The 23,498-nt window shown below is 47.4% G+C and overlaps 1 protein-coding gene across 2 annotated transcripts in view; it reads left to right on the plus strand.

Moving 5' to 3' along the window:
• The window catches only part of DDC (dopa decarboxylase), a 505,341-nt gene that overhangs the window by 240,992 nt on the left and 240,851 nt on the right, over positions 1-23,498 (plus strand). For both annotated transcript variants that reach the window (XM_069216857.1, XM_069216865.1), the window contains exon 4: positions 20,613-20,732. In XM_069216857.1, coding sequence (XP_069072958.1) covers positions 20,613-20,732 — 120 coding nt within the window. The remainder of the gene's footprint in view (positions 1-20,612; positions 20,733-23,498) is intronic.

Here is a 23,498-nt window from a genome sequence, read left to right on the forward strand (position 1 = left end):
TTGTGTGGGTAGGCCTAGCGCCCGCGACAGGAAACGCCCCAAACCGCAACGTGGACACATCCAAATTTGTGAAGGAAAACAGAGGTGTTTTTTGCAAAGTGCCTACCTGTAGATTTTGGCTTGGAGCTCAGCCACCACCTAGGGAAACCTACCAAACCTGTGCATTTCTGAAAACTAGAGACCTAGGGGAATCCACGATGGGGTGACTTGTGTGGCTCGGACCAAGTTCTGTTACCCAGAATCCTTTGCAAACCTCAAAATTTGGCTAAAAAAACACATGTTCCTCACATTTCTGTGGCAGAAAGTTCTGGAATCTGAGAGGAGCCACGAATTTCCTTCCACCCAGCGTTCCCCCACGTCTCCCGATAAAAATGATACCTCACTTGTGTGGGTAGGCCTAGCGCCCGTGACAGGAAACGCCCCAAAGCGCAACGTGGACACAGCCAAATTGGTGAAGGAAAACAGAGGTGTTTTTTGCAAAGTGCCTACCTGTAGATTTTGGCCTGTAGCTCAGCCGCCACCTAGGGAAACCTACCAAACCTGTGCATTTCTGAAAACTAGAGACCTAGGGGAATCCAAGATGGGGTGACTTGTGTGGCTCGGACCAGGTTCTGTTACCCAGAATCCTTTGCAAACCTCAAACTTTTGCTAAAAAAAACACATGTTCCTCACATTTCTGTGGCAGAAAGTTCTGGAATCTGAGAGGAGCCACGAATTTCCTTCCACTCAGCGTTCCCCCTCGTCTCCCGATAAAAATGATACCTCACTTGTGTGGGTAGGCCTAGCGCCCGTGACAGGAAATGCCCCAAAGCGCAACGTGGACACATCACAGAAAACAGACCTGTTTTTAGCAAAGTGCCTACCTGCAGATTTTGGCCTGTAGCTCAGCCGGCACCTAGGGAAACCTACCAAACCTGTGCATTTCTGAAAACTAGAGACCTAGGGGAATCTAAGATGGGGTGACTTGTGTGGCTCGGACCAGGTTCTGTTACCCAGAATCCTTTGCAAACCTCAAACTTTGGCTAAAAAAAACACATGTTCCTCACATTTCTGTGGCAGAAAGTTCTGGAATCTGAGAGGAGCCAGGAATTTCCTTCCACTCAGCGTTCCCCCACGTCTCCCGATAAAAATGATACCTCACTTGTGTGGGTAGGCCTAGCGCCCGTGAGAAGGAAATGCCCCAAAGCGCAACGTGGACACATCACAGAAAACAGACCTGTTTTTAGCAAAGTGCCTACCTGCAGATTTTGGCCTGTAGCTCAGCCGCCACCTAGGGAAACCTACCAAACCTGTGCATTTCTGAAAACTAGAGACCTAGGGGAATCCAAGATGGGGTGACTTGTGTGGCTCGGACCAGGTTCTGTTACCCAGAATCCTTTGCAAACCTCAAAATTTGGCTAAGAAAACACATGTTCCTCACATTTCTGTGGCAGAAAGTTCCTGAATCTGAGAGGAGCCACAAATTTCCTTCCACCCAGCATTCCCCCACGTCTCCCGATAAAAATGATACCTCACTTGTGTGGGTAGGCCTAGCGCCCGTGACAGGATATGCCCCAAAACGCAACGTGGACACATCACATTTTTTCATTGAAAACAGTGCCTACCTGTAGATTTTGGCCTCTAGCTCAGCCGGCACCTAGGGAAACCTACCAAACCTGTGCATTTCTGAAAACTAGAGACCTAGGGGAATCCAAGATGGGGTGACTTGTGTGGCTCGGACCAGGTTCTGATACCCAGAATCCTTTGCAAACCTCAAAATTTGGCTAAAAAAACACATGTTCCTAATATTTCTGTGGCAGAAAGTTCTGGAATCTGAGAGCAGCCACGAATTTCCTTCCACCCAGCGTTCCCCCACGTCTCCCGATAAAAATGATACCTCACTTGTGTGGGTAGGCCTAGCGCCCGTGACAGGAAATGCCCCAAAGCGCAACGTGGACACATCACAGAAAACAGACCTGTTTTTAGCAAAGTGCCTACCTGCAGATTTTGGCCTGTAGCTCAGCCGCCACCTAGGGAAACCTACCAAACCTGTGCATTTCTGAAAACTAGAGACCTAGGGGAATCCAAGATGGGGTGACTTGTGTGGCTCGGACCAGGTTCTGTTACCCAGAATCCTTTGTAAACCTCAAAATTAGGCGAAAAAAACACATGTTCCTAACATTTCTGTGGCAGAAAGTTCTGGAATCTGAGAGGAGCCACGAATTTCCTTCCACCCAGCGTTCCCCCACGTCTCCCGATAAAAATGATACCTCACCTGTGTGGGTAGGCCTAGCGCCCGCGACAGGAAACGCCCCAAACCGCAACGTGGACACATCCAAATTTGTGAAGGAAAACAGAGGTGTTTTTTGCAAAGTGCCTACCTGTAGATTTTGGCTTGGAGCTCAGCCGCCACCTAGGGACACCTACCAAACCTGTGCATTTCTGAAAACTAGAGACCTAGGGGAATCCAAGATGGGGTGACTTGTGTGGCTCGGACCAGGTTCTATTACCCAGAATCCTTTGCAAACCTCAAAATTTGGCTAAAAAAACACATGTTCCTCACATTTCTGTGGCAGAAAGTTCTGGAATCTGAGAGGAGCCACGAATTTCCTTCCACCCAGCGTTCCCCCACGTCTCCCGATAAAAATGATACCTCACTTGTGTGGGTAGGCCTAGCGCCCGTGACAGGAAACGCCCCAAAGCGCAACGTGGACACATCACAGAAAACAGACCTGTTTTTAGCAAAGTGCCTACCTGCAGATTTTGGCCTGTAGCTCAGCCGCCACCTAGGGAAACCTACCAAACCTGTGCATTTCTGAAAACTAGAGACCTAGGGGAATCCAAGATGGGGTGACTTGTGTGGCTCGGACCAGGTTCTGTTACCCAGAATCCTTTGCAAACCTCAAAATTTGGCTAAGAAAACACATGTTCCTCACATTTCTGTGGCAGAAAGTTCTGGAATCTGAGAGGAGCCACAAATTTCCTTCCACCCAGCGTTCCCCCACGTCTCCTGATAAAAATGATACCTCACTTGTGTGGGTTGGCCTAGCGCCCGTGACCTGATATGCCCCAAAACGCAACGTAGACACATCACATTTTTTCATTGAAAACAGTGCCTACCTGTAGATTTTGGCCTCTAGCTCAGCCGGCACCTAGGGAAACCTACCAAACCTGTGCATTTCTGAAAACTAGAGACCTAGGGGAATCCAAGATGGGGTGACTTGTGTGGCTCGGACCAGGTTCTGTTACCCAGAATCCTTTGCAAACCTCAAACTTTGGCTAAAAAAAACACATGTTCCTCACATTTCTGTGGCAGAAAGTTCTGGAATCTGAGAGGAGCCACGAATTTCCTTCCACTCAGCGTTCCCCCACGTCTCCCGATAAAAATGATACCTCACTTGTGTGGGTAGGCCTAGCGCCCGTGACAGGAAATGCCCCAAAGCGCAACGTGGACACATCACAGAAAACAGACCTGTTTTTAGCAAAGTGCCTACCTGCAGATTTTGGCCTGTAGCTCAGCCGCCACCTAGGGAAACCTACCAAACCTGTGCATTTCTGAAAACTAGAGACCTAGGGGAATCCAAGATGGGGTGACTTGTGTGGCTCGGACCAGGTTCTGTTACCCAGAATCCTTTGCAAACCTCACAATTTGGCTAAGAAAACACATGTTCCTCACATTTCTGTGGCAGAAAGTTCTGGAATCTGAGAGGAGCCACAAATTTCCTTCCACCCAGCATTCCCCCACGTCTCCCGATAAAAATGATACCTCACTTGTGTGGGTAGGCCTAGCGCCCGTGACAGGATATGCCCCAAAACGCAACGTGGACACATCACATTTTTTCATTGAAAACAGTGCCTACCTGTAGATTTTGGCCTCTAGCTCAGCCGGCACCTAGGGAAACCTACCAAACCTGTGCATTTCTGAAAACTAGAGACCTAGGGGAATCCAAGATGGGGTGACTTGTGTGGCTCGGACCAGGTTCTGTTACCCAGAATCCTTTGCAAACCTCAAAATTTGGCTAAAAAAACACATGTTCCTAACATTTCTGTGGCAGAAAGTTCTGGAATCTGAGAGGAGCCACGAATTTCCTTCCACCCAGCGTTCCCCCACGTCTCCCGATAAAAATGATACCTCACTTGTGTGGGTAGGCCTAGCGCCCGCGACAGGAAACGCCCCAAACCGCAACGTGGACACAGCCAAATTGGTGGAGGAAAACAGAGGTGTTTTTTGCAAAGTGCCTACCTGTAGATTTTGGCCTGTAGCTCAGCCGCCACATAGGGAAACCTACCAAACCTGTGCATTTCTGATAACTAGAGACCTAGGGGAATCCAAGATGGGGTGACTTGTGTGGCTCGGACCAGGTTCTGTTACCCAGAATCCTTTGCAAACCTCAAAATTTGGCTAAAAAAACACATGTTCCTCACATTTCTGTGGCAGAAAGTTCTGGAATCTGAGAGGAGCCACGAATTTCCTTCCACCCAGCGTTCCCCCACGTCTCCCGATAAAAATGATACCTCACTTGTGTGGGTAGGCCTAGCGCCCGTGACAGGAAATGCCCCAAAGCGCAACGTGGACACATCACAGAAAACAGACCTGTTTTTAGCAAAGTGCCTACCTGCAGATTTTGGCCTGTAGCTCAGCCGCCACCTAGGGAAACCTACCAAACCTGTGCATTTCTGAAAACTAGAGACCTAGGGGAATCCAAGATGGGGTGACTTGTGTGGCTCGGACCAGGTTCTGTTACCCAGAATCCTTTGTAAACCTCAAAATTTGGCTAAAAAAACACATGTTCCTAACATTTCTGTGGCAGAAAGTTCTGGAATCTGAGAGGAGCCACGAATTTCCTTCCACCCAGCGTTCCCCCACGTCTCCCGATAAAAATGATACCTCACTTGTGTGGGTAGGCCTAGCGCCCGCGACAGGAAACGCCCCAAACCGCAACGTGGACACATCCAAATTTGTGAAGGAAAACAGAGGTGTTTTTTGCAAAGTGCCTACCTGTAGATTTTGGCTTGGAGCTCAGCCACCACCTAGGGAAACCTACCAAACCTGTGCATTTCTGAAAACTAGAGACCTAGGGGAATCCACGATGGGGTGACTTGTGTGGCTCGGACCAAGTTCTGTTACCCAGAATCCTTTGCAAACCTCAAAATTTGGCTAAAAAAACACATGTTCCTCACATTTCTGTGGCAGAAAGTTCTGGAATCTGAGAGGAGCCACGAATTTCCTTCCACCCAGCGTTCCCCCACGTCTCCCGATAAAAATGATACCTCACTTGTGTGGGTAGGCCTAGCGCCCGTGACAGGAAACGCCCCAAAGCGCAACGTGGACACAGCCAAATTGGTGAAGGAAAACAGAGGTGTTTTTTGCAAAGTGCCTACCTGTAGATTTTGGCCTGTAGCTCAGCCGCCACCTAGGGAAACCTACCAAACCTGTGCATTTCTGAAAACTAGAGACCTAGGGGAATCCAAGATGGGGTGACTTGTGTGGCTCGGACCAGGTTCTGTTACCCAGAATCCTTTGCAAACCTCAAACTTTTGCTAAAAAAAACACATGTTCCTCACATTTCTGTGGCAGAAAGTTCTGGAATCTGAGAGGAGCCACGAATTTCCTTCCACTCAGCGTTCCCCCTCGTCTCCCGATAAAAATGATACCTCACTTGTGTGGGTAGGCCTAGCGCCCGTGACAGGAAATGCCCCAAAGCGCAACGTGGACACATCACAGAAAACAGACCTGTTTTTAGCAAAGTGCCTACCTGCAGATTTTGGCCTGTAGCTCAGCCGGCACCTAGGGAAACCTACCAAACCTGTGCATTTCTGAAAACTAGAGACCTAGGGGAATCTAAGATGGGGTGACTTGTGTGGCTCGGACCAGGTTCTGTTACCCAGAATCCTTTGCAAACCTCAAACTTTGGCTAAAAAAAACACATGTTCCTCACATTTCTGTGGCAGAAAGTTCTGGAATCTGAGAGGAGCCAGGAATTTCCTTCCACTCAGCGTTCCCCCACGTCTCCCGATAAAAATGATACCTCACTTGTGTGGGTAGGCCTAGCGCCCGTGAGAAGGAAATGCCCCAAAGCGCAACGTGGACACATCACAGAAAACAGACCTGTTTTTAGCAAAGTGCCTACCTGCAGATTTTGGCCTGTAGCTCAGCCGCCACCTAGGGAAACCTACCAAACCTGTGCATTTCTGAAAACTAGAGACCTAGGGGAATCCAAGATGGGGTGACTTGTGTGGCTCGGACCAGGTTCTGTTACCCAGAATCCTTTGCAAACCTCAAAATTTGGCTAAGAAAACACATGTTCCTCACATTTCTGTGGCAGAAAGTTCCTGAATCTGAGAGGAGCCACAAATTTCCTTCCACCCAGCATTCCCCCACGTCTCCCGATAAAAATGATACCTCACTTGTGTGGGTAGGCCTAGCGCCCGTGACAGGATATGCCCCAAAACGCAACGTGGACACATCACATTTTTTCATTGAAAACAGTGCCTACCTGTAGATTTTGGCCTCTAGCTCAGCCGGCACCTAGGGAAACCTACCAAACCTGTGCATTTCTGAAAACTAGAGACCTAGGGGAATCCAAGATGGGGTGACTTGTGTGGCTCGGACCAGGTTCTGATACCCAGAATCCTTTGCAAACCTCAAAATTTGGCTAAAAAAACACATGTTCCTAACATTTCTGTGGCAGAAAGTTCTGGAATCTGAGAGCAGCCACGAATTTCCTTCCACCCAGCGTTCCCCCACGTCTCCCGATAAAAATGATACCTCACTTGTGTGGGTAGGCCTAGCGCCCGTGACAGGAAATGCCCCAAAGCGCAACGTGGACACATCACAGAAAACAGACCTGTTTTTAGCAAAGTGCCTACCTGCAGATTTTGGCCTGTAGCTCAGCCGCCACCTAGGGAAACCTACCAAACCTGTGCATTTCTGAAAACTAGAGACCTAGGGGAATCCAAGATGGGGTGACTTGTGTGGCTCGGACCAGGTTCTGTTACCCAGAATCCTTTGTAAACCTCAAAATTAGGCGAAAAAAACACATGTTCCTAACATTTCTGTGGCAGAAAGTTCTGGAATCTGAGAGGAGCCACGAATTTCCTTCCACCCAGCGTTCCCCCACGTCTCCCGATAAAAATGATACCTCACCTGTGTGGGTAGGCCTAGCGCCCGCGACAGGAAACGCCCCAAACCGCAACGTGGACACATCCAAATTTGTGAAGGAAAACAGAGGTGTTTTTTGCAAAGTGCCTACCTGTAGATTTTGGCTTGGAGCTCAGCCGCCACCTAGGGACACCTACCAAACCTGTGCATTTCTGAAAACTAGAGACCTAGGGGAATCCAAGATGGGGTGACTTGTGTGGCTCGGACCAGGTTCTATTACCCAGAATCCTTTGCAAACCTCAAAATTTGGCTAAAAAAACACATGTTCCTCACATTTCTGTGGCAGAAAGTTCTGGAATCTGAGAGGAGCCACGAATTTCCTTCCACCCAGCGTTCCCCCACGTCTCCCGATAAAAATGATACCTCACTTGTGTGGGTAGGCCTAGCGCCCGTGACAGGAAACGCCCCAAAGCGCAACGTGGACACATCACAGAAAACAGACCTGTTTTTAGCAAAGTGCCTACCTGCAGATTTTGGCCTGTAGCTCAGCCGCCACCTAGGGAAACCTACCAAACCTGTGCATTTCTGAAAACTAGAGACCTAGGGGAATCCAAGATGGGGTGACTTGTGTGGCTCGGACCAGGTTCTGTTACCCAGAATCCTTTGCAAACCTCAAAATTTGGCAAAGAAAACACATGTTCCTCACATTTCTGTGGCAGAAAGTTCTGGAATCTGAGAGGAGCCACAAATTTCCTTCCACCCAGCGTTCCCCCACGTCTCCTGATAAAAATGATACCTCACTTGTGTGGGTTGGCCTAGCGCCCGTGACCTGATATGCCCCAAAACGCAACGTAGACACATCACATTTTTTCATTGAAAACAGTGCCTACCTGTAGATTTTGGCCTCTAGCTCAGCCGGCACCTAGGGAAACCTACCAAACCTGTGCATTTCTGAAAACTAGAGACCTAGGGGAATCCAAGATGGGGTGACTTGTGTGGCTCGGACCAGGTTCTGTTACCCAGAATCCTTTGCAAACCTCAAACTTTGGCTAAAAAAAACACATGTTCCTCACATTTCTGTGGCAGAAAGTTCTGGAATCTGAGAGGAGCCACGAATTTCCTTCCACTCAGCGTTCCCCCACGTCTCCCGATAAAAATGATACCTCACTTCTGTGGGTAGGCCTAGCGCCCGTGACAGGAAATGCCCCAAAGCGCAACGTGGACACATCACAGAAAACAGACCTGTTTTTAGCAAAGTGCCTACCTGCAGATTTTGGCCTGTAGCTCAGCCGCCACCTAGGGAAACCTACCAAACCTGTGCATTTCTGAAAACTAGAGACCTAGGGGAATCCAAGATGGGGTGACTTGTGTGGCTCGGACCAGGTTCTGTTACCCAGAATCCTTTGCAAACCTCACAATTTGGCTAAGAAAACACATGTTCCTCACATTTCTGTGGCAGAAAGTTCTGGAATCTGAGAGGAGCCACAAATTTCCTTCCACCCAGCATTCCCCCACGTCTCCCGATAAAAATGATACCTCACTTGTGTGGGTAGGCCTAGCGCCCGTGACAGGATATGCCCCAAAACGCAACGTGGACACATCACATTTTTTCATTGAAAACAGTGCCTACCTGTAGATTTTGGCCTCTAGCTCAGCCGGCACCTAGGGAAACCTACCAAACCTGTGCATTTCTGAAAACTAGAGACCTAGGGGAATCCAAGATGGGGTGACTTGTGTGGCTCGGACCAGGTTCTGTTACCCAGAATCCTTTGCAAACCTCAAAATTTGGCTAAAAAAACACATGTTCCTAACATTTCTGTGGCAGAAAGTTCTGGAATCTGAGAGGAGCCACGAATTTCCTTCCACCCAGCGTTCCCCCACGTCTCCCGATAAAAATGATACCTCACTTGTGTGGGTAGGCCTAGCGCCCGCGACAGGAAACGCCCCAAACCGCAACGTGGACACATCCAAATTTGTGAAGGAAAACAGAGGTGTTTTTTGCAAAGTGCCTACCTGTAGATTTTGGCCTCTAGCTCAGCCGGCACCTAGGGAAACCTACCAAACCTGTGCATTTCTGAAAACTAGAGACCTAGGGGAATCCAAGATGGGGTGACTTGTGTGGCTCGCGCCAGGTTCTGTTACCCAGAATCCTTTGCAAACCTCAAACTTTGGCTAAACAAAACACATGTTCCTCACATTTCTGTGGCAGAAAGTTCTGGAATCTGAGAGGAGCCACGAATTTCCCTCCACTCAGCGTTCCCCCACGTCTCCCGATAAAAATGATACCTCACTTCTGTGGGTAGGCCTAGCGCCCGTGACAGGAAATGCCCCAAAGCGCAACGTGAACACATCACAGAAAACAGACCTGTTTTTAGCAAAGTGCCTACCTGCAGATTTTGGCCTGTAGCTCAGCCGCCATCTAGGGAAACCTACCAAACCTGTGCATTTCTGAAAACTAGAGACCTAGGGGAATCCACGATGGGGTGACTTGTGTGGCTCGGACCAGGTTCTGTTACCCAGAATCCTTTGCAAACCTCAAAATTTGGCTAAGAAAACACATGTTCTCACATTTCTGTGGCAGAAAGTTCTGGAATCTGAGAGGAGCCACAAATTTCCTTCCACCCAGCGTTCCCCCACGTCTCCTGATAAAAATGATACCTCACTTGTGTGGGTTGGCCTAGCGCCCGTGACAGGATATGCCCCAAAACGCAACGTGGACACATCACATTTTTTCATTGAAAACAGTGCCTACCTGTAGATTTTGGCCTCTAGCTCAGCCGGCACCTAGGGAAACCTACCAAACCTGTGCATTTCTGAAAACTAGAGACCTAGGGGAATCCAAGATGGGGTGACGTGTGTGGCTCGGACCAGGTTCTGTTACCCAAAATCCTTTGCAAACCTCAAACTTTGGCTAAAAAAAACACATGTTCCTCACATTTCTGTGGCAGAAAGTTCTGGAATCTGAGAGGAGCCACGAATTTCCTTCCACTCAGCGTTCCCCCACGTCTCCCGATAAAAATGATACCTCACTTGTGTGGGTAGGCCTAGCGCCCGTGACAGGAAATGCCCCAAAGCGCAACGTGGACACATCACAGAAAACAGACCTGTTTTTAGCAAAGTGCCTACCTGCAGATTTTGGCCTGTAGCTCAGCCGCCACCTAGGGAAACCTACCAAACCTGTGCATTTCTGAAAACTAGAGACCTAGGGGAATCCAAGATGGGGTGACTTGTGTGGCTCGGACCAGGTTCTGTTACCCAGAATCCTTTGCAAACCTCAAAATTTGGCTAAGAAAACACATGTTCCTCACATTTCTGTGGCAGAAAGTTCTGGAATCTGAGAGGAGCCACAAATTTCCTTCCACCCAGCATTCCCCCACGTCTCCCGATAAAAATGATACCTCACTTGTGTGGGTAGGCCTAGCGCCCGTGACAGGATATGCCCCAAAACGCAACGTGGACACATCACATTTTTTCATTGAAAACAGTGCCTACCTGTAGATTTTGTCCTCTAGCTCAGCCGGCACCTAGGGAAACCTACCAAACCTGTGCATTTCTGAAAACTAGAGACCTAGGGGAATCCAAGATGGGGTGACTTGTGTGGCTCGGACCAGGTTCTGTTACCCAGAATCCTTTGCAAACCTCAAAATTTGGCTAAAAAAACACATGTTCCTAACATTTCTGTGGCAGAAAGTTCTGGAATCTGAGAGGAGCCACGAATTTCCTTCCACCCAGCGTTCCCCCACGTCTCCCGATAAAAATGATACCTCACTTGTGTGGGTAGGCCTAGCGCCCGCGACAGGAAACGCCCCAAACCGCAACGTTGACACATCCAAATTTGTGAAGGAAAACAGAGGTGTTTTTTGCAAAGTGCCTACCTGTAGATTTTGGCTTGTAGCTCAGCCGCCACCTAGGGAAACCTACCAAACCTGTGCATTTCTGAAAACTAGAGACCTAGGGGAATCCAAGATGGGGTGACTTGTGTGGCTCGGACCAGGTTCTGTTACCCAGAATCCTTTGCAAACCTCAAAATTTGGCTAAAAAAACACATGTTCCTCACATTTCTGTGGCAGAAAGTTCTGGAATCTGAGAGGAGCCACGAATTTCCTTCCACCCAGCGTTCCCCCACGTCTCCCGATAAAAATGATACCTCACTTGTGTGGGTAGGCCTAGCGCCCGTGACAGGAAACGCCCCAAAGCGCAACGTGGACACAGCCAAATTGGTGAAGGAAAACAGAGGTGTTTTTTGCAAAGTGCCTACCTGTAGATTTTGGCCTGTAGCTCAGCCGCCACCTAGGGAAACCTACCAAATCTGTGCATTTCTGAAAACTAGAGACCTAGGGGAATCCAAGATGGGGTGACTTGTGTGGCTCGGACCAGGTTCTGTTACCCAGAATCCTTTGCAAACCTCAAAATTTGGCTAAAAAAACACATGTTCCTCACATTTCTGTGGCAGAAAGTTCTGGAATCTGGGAGGAGCCACGAATTTCCTTCCACCCAGCGTTCCCCCACGTCTCCTGATAAAAATGGTACCTCACTTGTGTGGGTAGGCCTAGCGCCCGTGACAGGAAATGCCCCAAAGCGCAACGTGGACACATCACAGAAAACAGACCTGTTTTTAGCAAAGTGCATACCTGCAGATTTTGGCCTGTAGCTCAGCCGCCATCTAGGGAAACCTAACAAACCTGTGCATTTCTGAAAACTAGAGACCTAGGGGAATCCAAGATGGGGTGACTTGTGTGGCTCGGACCAGGTTCTGTTACCCAGAATCCTTTGCAAGCCTCAAAATTTGCCTAAAAAAACACATGTTCCTCACATTTCTGTGGCAGAAAGTTCTGGAATCTGGGAGGAGCCACAAATTTCCTTCCACCCAGCGTTCCCCCACGTCTCCCGATAAAAATGATACCTCACTTGTGTGGGTAGGCCTAGCGCCCGTGACAGGATATGCCCCAAAACGCAACGTGGACACATCACATTTTTTCATTGAAAGCAGCGCCTACCTGTAGATTTTGGCCTCTAGCTCAGCCGGCACCTAGGGAAGCCTACCAAACCTGTGCATTTCTGAAAACTAGAGACCTAGGGGAATCCAAGATGGGGTGACTTGTGTGGCTCGGACCAGGTTCTGTTACCCACAATCCTTTGCAAACCTCAAAATTTGGCAAAGAAAACACATGTTCCTAACATTTCTGTGGCAGAAAGTTCTGGAATCTGAGAGGAGCCACGAATTTCCTTCCACCCAGCGTTCCCCCACGTCTCCCGTTAAAAATGATACCTCACTTGTGTGGGTAGGCCTAGCGCCCGCGACAGGAAACGCCCCAAACCGCAACGTGGACACATCCAAATTTGTGAAGGAAAACAGAGGTGTTTTTTGCAAAGTGCCTACCTGTAGATTTTGGCCTGTAGCTCAGCCGCCACCTAGGGAAACCTACCAAACCTGTGCATTTCTAAAAACTAGAGACCTAGGGGAATCCAAGATGGGGTGACTTGTGTGGCTCGGACCAGGTTCTGTTACCCGGAATCCTTTGCAAACCTCAAATTCTGTCTAAAAAAACACATTTTCCACACATTTCGGTGACAGAAAGTTCTGGAATCTGAGTGGAGCCACACATTTCCTTCCACCCAGTGTTCCCCCAAGTCTCCTGATAAAAATGATACCTCACTTGTGTGGGTGGGCCAGGTGCCTGCAACAGAATAAGGCCCAAAACTTGTAGAGATAGAGGGAATAGCACAGGAAGTTTATAAGGACATATTCTTTTATACATCTTTAGACTGACTCTGCTTTGGGGACCCAAATAAGTGAGGTATCATTTTACTTGGGAGGCTGAGGGGAACACTGGGGAGTAGGAATTTTGTGCTGGAATGGTGATCCTACGAAGAAAAGTAAGGAAAATATGCTTTTGTAAGCACATTTTGAGGTTTACAGAGGAGTCTGGGTAAGAAAATGTTGGGGGATCCACGCAAGCCACACCTCCCTGGACTCCTTGGGGTGTCTAGTTTTATAAAATGTCTGGGTTTGGTAGGTTTCCCTAGATGAAGGCCGCACACAGGACCAAAAACATAGGTGCCCTCTCCCCCCCAAACACAGGTAGTTTTGTAATATATCGTTTTGATGTGTCCACATACGTCCGTGATGTGCCAAACACTAAAATTTTGAAAAGAAACACAGTTAGGTTATGTGAAAAAGACCCCTCACCCACCAACCAAGTTGGTGGCATGCTTCATCATTGGGGTCCCACCTGAGGCACCTAGCGTGTCACAGGTGTGCTGCGACGCCTGATTACAGCGGAGCAGGTTTTGTCATTTTTACCACACATACTGGTTGGATTTGGCACGAGGGTGAGTGATGGTTCAGTGGATCAAATTTTACTAACAAGAGCTTTCACAAAAATGAAATGCACTGTTAGTAACTGAAAGGCAAAAAACTGAACCAATGACTCACAGCTCGTGAGCTGTAAAGCCGCGACAAGGCACCAACCGCTTTACAGTCCATTCACACAACTTTCATACATGACACACACAAGGCCATTCACACCGCCAGCCACGGGCCCAGCACATTACAACACTCACATCGACAGACAGCGCCACTCAAGGGCCCATCACTTACATACGCCCACATGCCTGATACAACAATCACACCAGCTGATGGGAGTGTGTGGACTGGTGTTTGGCTGGCAGTGTGTTGCAGTAGCCAACAGCAAGTCAATATGTACACTCTCAGCCAAGCCCCACTCCACCCACAATGGCATCATTTTTTTTTTTTTTTTTAACAGAGGAACCCCTTACTAAGTAGAAAGAATTACAAAACTACAAACACAAAAGCTCTAACTAAGAACATGACAGAAATGCTAACCATGAAACTAAACACATGAAAATACAAAACAGACATGAGTTTACACTCATGGTTGTTCCCAGAAATTCTTCTGGGTGTGGTAATTCTTAAAACAAGCACCGACACACAGCCCAGGCTTTGAAGGACAATCTGGGCAGTACATTCGAGTCTCCCTCCGGATACCTCTTCGAAAACACACTCTACATTTCTTAGCTGGAAAGTCTTTTTTGGATGTGGGAGGAATGTGCTCAGCAAAGTGGCGATCTTTCAATCTAGCCACATCCTCCACCACTGCTCCTCTAGGAACTCTGGCCTGTTCCACCACAATAAGGCTCTCTATCACTGACTCCTGAAATTTCACAAATGTCATCTTTGACTCTGGAGACCTATCCCTAAACACAATAAAAGCATTGAAGGTTGCTAAGTGGAAGAGGTGAAGTGCTAACTTCTTATACCAAACGTAAGACTTACGAATAGCAGTATAAGGTTCCAACCTCTGGTCAACTCTATCTACACCTCCCATGTGCTTATTATAATCTAAAATGCACACAGGTTTGCGCACTTCAGCAACCTGGCCCCAAACAGTCACAGGGGAAGTACTCTCATCATGGATGGTACTTAGCATGTAGACATCCCTCTTGTCTGAAAATTTCAAAGCTAGCAGCTCCTCGTTCCGCAAGGCAGAGCACTGTCCTCTCTCAAGTTTTTTACAGACAAGCTCCCTTGGATAGCCTTTCCGGTTAGAACAGATTGTGCCACAAGCAACTGTGTCCACTCTAAACAATTCCTTGAACAATTGCACACCAGTGTAGAAGTTATCTACATACAAATGGTGACCTTTGTTGAACAGTCGTCTACCAAGATCCCACACAATTTTCTCAGTAACTCCAAAAGTGGGAGGACAACCAGGGGGGTCAATATTGGAATCCCTACCAGTGTACACACGGAAACTATACACATATCCTGTCCTACTTTCAGACAGCATATACAATTTAATTCCATATCGTGCCCTTTTGCTAGGAATGTACTGCCTAAAAACCAAACGACCCTTGAAGAGGACCAAAGACTCGTCCACACTTAACTCTTTGCCTGGAACATAGACCTCCGAAAACCGATCTACAAAATGATCAAGGACAGGCCTAATCTTAAAAAGACGGTCAGAATCTGGGTGATCTCGTGGCAAGGCTAAAGCATTGTCAACAAAATGCAGCATCCTAAGAAGAAGCAAATACCGATTACGACTCATGGTCGCTGGAAATATAGCTGTTGCCATCAAGGGACTAGTAGACCAATAAGAAGCCAGTGACGGCTTCCTTATCAACCCCATCAAAAAAGTCAAACCCCAAAACTTTTTTAACTCCTCCAAATTTGTGGGAATCCACTGGGCAGCTCTAGAGTGTGGCCTAAGTCTAGCAGCGTTGTCCCTCAAATGCTGCTCCGCATACAAATTAGTCTGCTCAACAATCTCTTCCAAAAACACATCATCCATGAATAACTCAAAGAAATTGATAGGCATAAAGTTCTCTGTATTGGCGTTACACCCCGGGAGACCAGTAAAGGCAGGCAACTCTGGCTGCTGCATGTTTGGGGCAACCCAGACATCAGGTCTTATAACGGGAAACCTTTCAGCCCCAGGTTGCTGCACTATTGGCACATCAATGTCCTCCTCTAAAACAGGCCCTTCATCTGCACTGAGTGTGCCTTCATCATCAGAAGATTCCCCTCCAAGAGAAACATCACTGCCAGAATCTCTGACTTCCTCCTCTGCCTCAGATGCAGAGTCCGTCTCATAGTCATGATCAGACTGTGACTCAAAAAGCATACCAACCACCTGCTGAGCGGTCATCCTGCGGCTAGCCATGATCTCTCCTGCTAAAATTAACTGGACAAATTCACCACCAACAACCAGCACTGTGTAAGACAAGTAACAAAGTGTAGCTTTGTTAGTAAGAGTTATAAACTCAAAAACTATACCGCTCACTTGCCTGAAAAAGCTTGATTCACCAGCTACTACACAGCAATCACCAATGATATCCCACTAAAAATAAAGAAAGAAAGGCAAATTAGAAATAAAACAAAACAAATAACATTGTGCACAAACCTAAGGACAATTTCACACACAATCCTGCATTTAGTACACCCCCTACAAACACGTCATTCATGCATGGCAACAATACTCCTTTGGAGAAAATTGTTTTTACTTACCTAAAACATGCAACTGTGCAAACTGCAGGTCCACCACCGCCAAAACCGCAAGGAGCCACAGCAAATAAAGCAAAAGCTTTGAACTAGAACAAAAAGGAGGAAAACATTTTTTATCACAAATGCAAAGACTTCTTCAGTTGACACCCCACCATCAAACATTTAGAAATTGATGCCTAAGTGGATTCTGCCATAGGGGCAGATGGGCCTACTAATAAAATAGGCCTGTCTACCCCAAGGAAGCCAGAAAATACCTTTAGTAGTGTGTCCCCATGGAGAGCGACCCTTGCCAAAGGGGACAGCCCTAAAAAAAAAAAAGAAAAACCACACACAACACTATCCCTGGTGCCTAAGTGGCTTCTACCCGCCTTGGGGGCAGGTGGGCCTAACAAAATAGGCCCATCTGCCCCCAGGGGGTGTAGAAAGGGGCAACAGGTCAATGCCCCCCTTGGGGGGTGGCGCCCCGTGACCAAGGGGACGCCCCCCCCACAAAAATAAACAAATAAAAAAAATCCCTGGCGTTCTAGTGGTTTCTGCCCCCCTTGGTCGCAGACCAGCCTAAAAATAATAGGCTGATCTGTCTCCAAGGGGTGCAGAAATGGCCTGGGTACATGTGCCCCCAAAGTGGGGGGCGACCCTTGCCCAAGGCCCCCCCCATCCACTAACACACACACACACTATCCCTGGTGTCTAAGTGGCTTCTGCCCCCCTTGGGGGCAGGTGGGCCTAACATAATAGGCCCATCTGCCCCCAGGGGGTGTAGAAATGGCCAACAGGTCAATGCCCCCCTTGGGGGGGGCGCCCCGTGACCAAGGGGATGCCCCCCCCACAAAAATAAACACATTAAAAAAAATCCCTGGTGTTCTAGTGGTTTCTGCCCCCCTTGGGGGCAGATCAGCCTAAAAATAATAGGCTGATCTGTCTCCAAGGGGTGCAGAAATGGCCTGGGTACATGTGCCCCCAAAGTGGGGGGGCGACCCTTGCCCAAGGCCCCCCCCCCCCATCCACTAACACACACACACTATCCCTGGTGTCTACATGGCTTCTGCCCCCCTTGGGGGCAGGTGGGTCTAAAAAAATAGGCCCATCTGCCCTCAGGGGGTGTAGAAATGGCCAACAGGTCAATGGCCCCCTTGGGGGGGTGCCCCGTGACCAAGGGGACGCCCCCCTCAAAAATAAACAAATTTTAAAAAATCCCTGGCGTTCTAGTGGTTTCTGCCCCCTTGGGGAAGATCAGCCTAAAAATAATAGGCTGATCTGCCCTCAAGGGGGGCAGAAATGGCCCTAAAAGACATGCCCCCCAAAGGGGAGCGACCCTTGCCCAAGGGGGCGCCCCCCCCCATCCACTACACACACAATCCCTGGTGCCTAAGTGGCTTCTGCCCCCCTTGGGGGCAGATGGACCTAAAAAAAATAGGCCGATTTGCCCCCAAGGGGGGCAGGAAAGGCCAACAGTTCTCTGCCCCCTTGGAGGGGGCGCCCCTTGCCCAAGGGGGCACCCCCCCCCACATAAATACACATAAAAATAAAAAACCTGGTGATCTAGTGTTTTCTGCCCCCCTTGATCTGGCTAAAAAGTAGCCAGATCTGCCCCCAAGGGGGGCAGAAATGGCCGTAACTAATTGCCCCCCAAAGGGGAGCGACCCTTGCCCAAGGGGCCGCTCCCCGCGTGCCAGAAACAGGTAAGTAAACAAAAAAAAAATCCCTGGTGTCTAGTGGGCATTCCTGCTGCCCGATCGCAATGCGATCGGGCAGCAGGAATGCTCAAAGAGACACCGGGGAAAAGGAAAAGCCTTTCCTTTTCCCCGGTGCCTCTTTAGCCCCAACCCCCCACCCACCGGGAAGAGATTCTTACCTCTTCTCTCGTCGCCGCACAGGAAGCAAATGGCTTCCTGTGCGGCGAGGATCCCATAATGAAGTCAGCGCGCGATCGCGCGCTGATGTCATTATGGCGGGGTGGGGGGGTCGGGGGTGGAAGGGGAAGGGCTTCCCCTTCCATCCCCGACTTTGGGGGGTGGGAGGGAAGCACACAGAGGGAGCGAGAGCGCTCCCTCTGGGCTGTGTGCCGAGGACGTAGTGGTTACGTCCTCGGCACAGCAGCACTGTGCCGCGGGACGTAACCACTACGTCCGCGGCACAGAAGGGGTTAAATGAGAATCCTCACGCCTATCTCTAGGAGTATGCAAGTTATTTACAATGCCAAGCGGGCGACTCCTTCGCAAGGGTGAAGGAGCGTCAACCCCTGGCTAAGAGCCAGCAGCTGAAAAATAAAACTATATTATACTATTGTTTTATTTTACTGCTGCTGGCTCAGCCAGAATGTGCAGGGAGGGGCGGGGCTGGGCCATGGGAGTCGGGAAGGGGAAGGGGAAGGGGAGTGGAGTCACTGAGTTAACTAAGTGAGCATGTCAGTTTGGCTGGCCGTCTGAGGCTGACCAAACCGAGATGCACACTTAAGTTTATCCAGTCCGGCTGTGTTGCACAGCCGGGTTGGAGAAACTCCACAGAATCCCATGCAGTGTCAGAAAAAGCTGCTCAGACCAATACTGGTGCTGATCTCATGCTAGGCATAGCATGATAGCCGTGCCAGAATTGCATGTGGAGCCTGGAAGAGGAGCAAGGCAGCTGGCAGCGGCAGGAACAGAAGAGGGTATTTTATTATTATTATTTTGATTTATCAGAACTGCATGTCAGTTGGACAGTGTTCTGCCCTCTGACATCTAGACTTTTGGCCACACGCCACAATAGCAGGCTTCTGTTTTTGAAGGTGCACTTGTCCAAAGGGCAGGGCCATATCATAATAACTGCCTCGGTGTGCTAAGGGAAGAGATGCCCGCTTATTGTGCCTCCGGGAAACTTTGGCATTACAGAAGGAGCTGCAGATGCTTATGCGGTATTTTCTGTAATACCAAATGCGTCAGCACACATGTAGCTTAAGCGGTCAAAGTAAAGGGGTCCTATGGAACCCCCGAATTACCCCCTGCAAACATGTGCAGTCACACATTGTACCAGCCTGCAGGGGAATCTTTGCCCCTGTTTCAAATGCAGACCATGTTGCTGCATGCTCAGGGAAAGGCAAACAAATGTTTCTAACAGCTGGTCCTCCTTCCAATAATGCAATGCCACCAGGCCACTATTACAGTTAATGGGCTGCATTGGGGGAGCACATTAACTGTAATGGGGTGACTGTCCCTGTATGCGCCAGGCGCATCTATTTGAAGGTCCGCAGTTGTGCACACAGGGACAGTGGACCCTATGTGTAATGCTAGCCCAGATTGCAAGGAGTGAGTACAGGGTGACTGTGTTCTCCACAAGATGCCACTCCTTATAAAAACAGGAAAAGCAGCACATAAACAGTTTCTGGAAATGCTCTGTGACAATAAGTTGTTAAAGAATTCCATGCCAGTGGGGCCAGGTGACCAGATCAGGACACCTCATCCTCGTAGGAGCAAAAAAGAAAACATGTAAACAGTACAGTTCACCTGAAGTGAGCTAGAAAAATGTGTTTCATTAGAGATATGTATGTAAGAAAACTCATTAACACTGATTGCAGTTCACAATTTTGCAATTAATTTGACTATCGCCTCCATTTTCAAAACAATCGCATATACTTCTCTTTTTTCACTAGATGTTTGGAAGTGAATTAAGAATGTCCAGGCAAAGGGCCTACTGAACATATGTATATATATATAAAACACTAAAGGCCTGACTTACCTTCAAAACATTTACCACGCATACACCTTTACCATTCATGCCTTTACAAAATTACAAAAATAATACTTACCTTTAAAACCTTTACCACCCATATGCTTTTACCATTCATGCCTTTACAACAAAATGTGTGGTAAGGGCATGCGTGGTAAGGGTATATTTGTGGTAAAGCCATGCGTTGTAAAAGCATATGCATGGTAATTGCTGCATGGTAACGGTTATGCATGGTAATGACCGCATTGTAATGACTGTTTGCCCAATTTCAGTCTCTCTCCCTACATACAATATAGGTGTATAAAGTAACATTGTGTTTCATGCTGAACTTTTTGGGATGTCAAACCTTATAATTTTACCGAAATGTACCCCACTTATGAGAGAATAAAAGACTTTGGCAGCCATAAAGTCGTTGTTGCTTTGGGTTAAACCATACATCTGGAGGTTTTCAAGTTGGTGTGCTGCCCTAAATCTATTTTATTTGAAATACTTTTATTGGAATTAAGGCTACGGTATTTTTGGGCAGAGAGTTTAACAAAATCATCACAAACGCTGTGTTGAAATTTGCCATACTTGAGGACGTTCAGTAAGATTTTAGGTTCGACGTCTGGTAAGACTACTGTAAAATTAAATTTGAGTAGAGAACAACAGTTTTCCTTGACTTCATTGATTAAAGAAGGCAAGAGCCAGTACAATACAAGCAAAAGGAAAGGACATATTTGGCCTAACACCTTGTTTACAATATTTATATTTTTTCCTTTTAAAAATAAATAAAACATGTTTATTTTCCTTCTGCAGACTGCCAGTCCGGCTTGCACAGAGCTCGAGACAGTCATGTTGGACTGGCTGGGGAAAATGATCAATTTACCCAAAGAGTTTTTAGCTGGAAATGACGGAGAAGGTGGCGGAGTAATTCAGGTAGGAAAAAAGAAATACACAGGTCACGCATTTATGGCTTACTTCCAAACTTACAGGCACCCAGAAATAATATACAGCAATACATTGGGTAAATATTTTTTAATATGCAAGATAAAGCCAAATGTGGAGCTATGTATATTGCTTCAATTTAATGGTATAAAATCAGTCTGCGTCAATCAAGGGGGTGCGCCCCTCTTTTGTTAGCATATGTACTGATGTCTTTTTTGAAAGAGGCTAAAATAATAAGTTATTTTTGTAAAGTACTTATCCTCACAGTTTTGCCATTTATTCTGTATTTATTTAGACATTGCTATTAACTAACTCAATTGTATTTAATTTCTTATCCCGTGATTGATGATAGGCACATCAATCCTTGCTGGGACTCAAATCTGTGCCCTGCAGTTTGAAAACATATCTAACGAGCAAGCTCTTGACTCACATAACTTTTGTATCTGTCCCAGACAGACGTGTTAGATAGTACCTGTTGCCCAATCTTCCTTTTTCCTCACCACATAACTGTACAGCAACTTCATCAAGAGGCCCTACGATATATGTGAATATTTGCATGTCAAGTCTATGATTATTTTGGGCTAGAATTACTCGCTTTTCCTCCTGGGTCAGTATTTCACTTTTATCAAAGGGCAGACGTAAGAAATGGGGTTATTAGTTGAGACACAATAAATAATAAACACAGTCCTTGTCAGGGAGAACCACAAAAGTCAATGAATAAACCTGTAATTACACTCTGATCATTTGGCTCAAAAGCAGTCAGACTTACCTTATAGGTAATGTGTAAAATACATATGCAGCACGCAAACAGGAATAAAGTGAAAATACAACACCAATTAAATCCAAACCAATTTAGAAAACTATGGTATATTCCAATAAATAAAATGACACCAAAATGACAAAACTCCAACCAGTAGAACCAGAGTAATTAATTTTAAAATTTTAGGTAAAAATGGCACCACATTGTGCCACTCGAGGTTATCTGATTGTGAAGCACTGGTGTAAAGTCACAAGTTCAGGCTGACTGCCATCGAAAGCAGGTGGGATACAGGGACCAAGCTGGTCCTGGTGGAGTTTTTACCTTATCAAGTCCAAGCCCACGGAGGAGCTGCAGGTGGGGTTTTTGTAGGTGGGGGCTACAAGGAGACCATTGTTGGCGCGAGGAACAGGTCGGGTATCGCGGATGGTCGTTGTTGTAATGCAAAGAGCCAGTCATCACTGGAGCTTCACGTTGGCAGTCAACGTGGGCTGCTGCTGCTGGTATGGACCATCAGGAATGATTCAATGAGAAGTCGCCGCTGGAGATTCGCATTGGCAGGCATCACAGATGGTCATTGTTCAGCATGAAAAGTCTACTCTACAGTCGCAAAGAGCCCACAACTTCAGGATTTTCACCTGGAGTTCACAAGGAGCACACTCTGATGCCAGTCAAGTGTCCAGGAACTGGGGGGCACCTCTTGGGGATCAGTTCTCATGTCAGCAGTAGGGCTCTGGCAGGTCCAGTTGGTGCTGGTCAGCTGGGCAGTTGAAGGAAGGCCTCTGGACCCTTGTGTTCCTGTAGCTCAAACAAGTCAGAAAAATGACCCTTACAGTCACTTTTGGGAGCCTGGGGTAAAGGCAAGCGGGTCCAATCTTCCTTCTTCGGACAGCAGGTCAGTCCTTTTTCTGAATTTTCCACAAGTCCAGGAGTGTTGTGAATAGAGGTTCTGAAGAGGCCACTTGTATCCCATTTGCCAGCCTATGGGTGGGCAATGCCCATTTGTCTAACTGTCTCCCTTTTTTAGGCTTGGCTCCAAATTGTCTAACGTAATAAAGGAGTGAGCTGCATTTGCAAGTGGCAGGTCAGGCAGCCCTTTGAAGTCAAGAAGGGAGTGGACATGGCCCTGGGGTTACCCTTGAAGCTCAGGAAGGCTGAGTACAACCCCAAAGGACAACCAGCTCAGGAGAGGCTCACCCCGCTTCACAACCAAAATCCTTTTGGGCCCGTGTCTGGAATTAATACAAAAAACACCAGAGCAGAGCCATGTACAGTCATGTGTAACTGAACACTCACAGAAAGGCACATTTGGTTTAGGCAGAAAATGCCAACGTTCTAAAAGTGGCATTTTTAGAATAGTAACCTAAAATCTGTATTAACATTAACAATGATTTTAAATTACAATTTATTTGAGTACAAGAAGTATATCTCTGTTCCCAAAATGAAGTAAACACCATGCACCCAGTCATAGGAATGGTTAGGAGCTAACTTAGGGGTGACTTATAAGTACTGAAAAGGAAGGTTTACTCCTGACAAAAGGTTTATTTTGCCAGGTCAAAACAGCAGTTTAAAACTGCACCGCAGGCTGCAGTGGCTGGCCTAAGACATGTTTTACAGTGCTACTTGATAGGGTGGCACAATAAAGTGCTGAAGCTCACTAACAGTATTTAATATATGGGCCCTGGGTACATGTAGTACCATATACTAGGGGCTTATAAGTAAGTTAAATGTATCAGTTAGGTGTACACCAATTATACCATGTGCAAGGGAGAGAGTGCAAGAACTTTACCACTGGCTAGAGTCCTAATTCCACCAAAAATTAATTCAGCAAAAACAGGGGAGTGAAAGCAAAAAATCTAGGGGTATACCTCACCAAGGATGTCATTTCTAACAATAAGGTGCTGCTGTGTGCAACCTAGGAACGTACTTGTGCAGCCCTACACTCCTATACTCAAATCTTCTAAGTAAGGCATTAGAGTGACTCCCCCCTTTTACCTTAT

Source organism: Pleurodeles waltl, chromosome 2_1 (genome assembly GCF_031143425.1).
Source record: "Pleurodeles waltl isolate 20211129_DDA chromosome 2_1, aPleWal1.hap1.20221129, whole genome shotgun sequence".
Lineage (NCBI taxonomy): Eukaryota > Metazoa > Chordata > Amphibia > Caudata > Salamandridae > Pleurodeles > Pleurodeles waltl.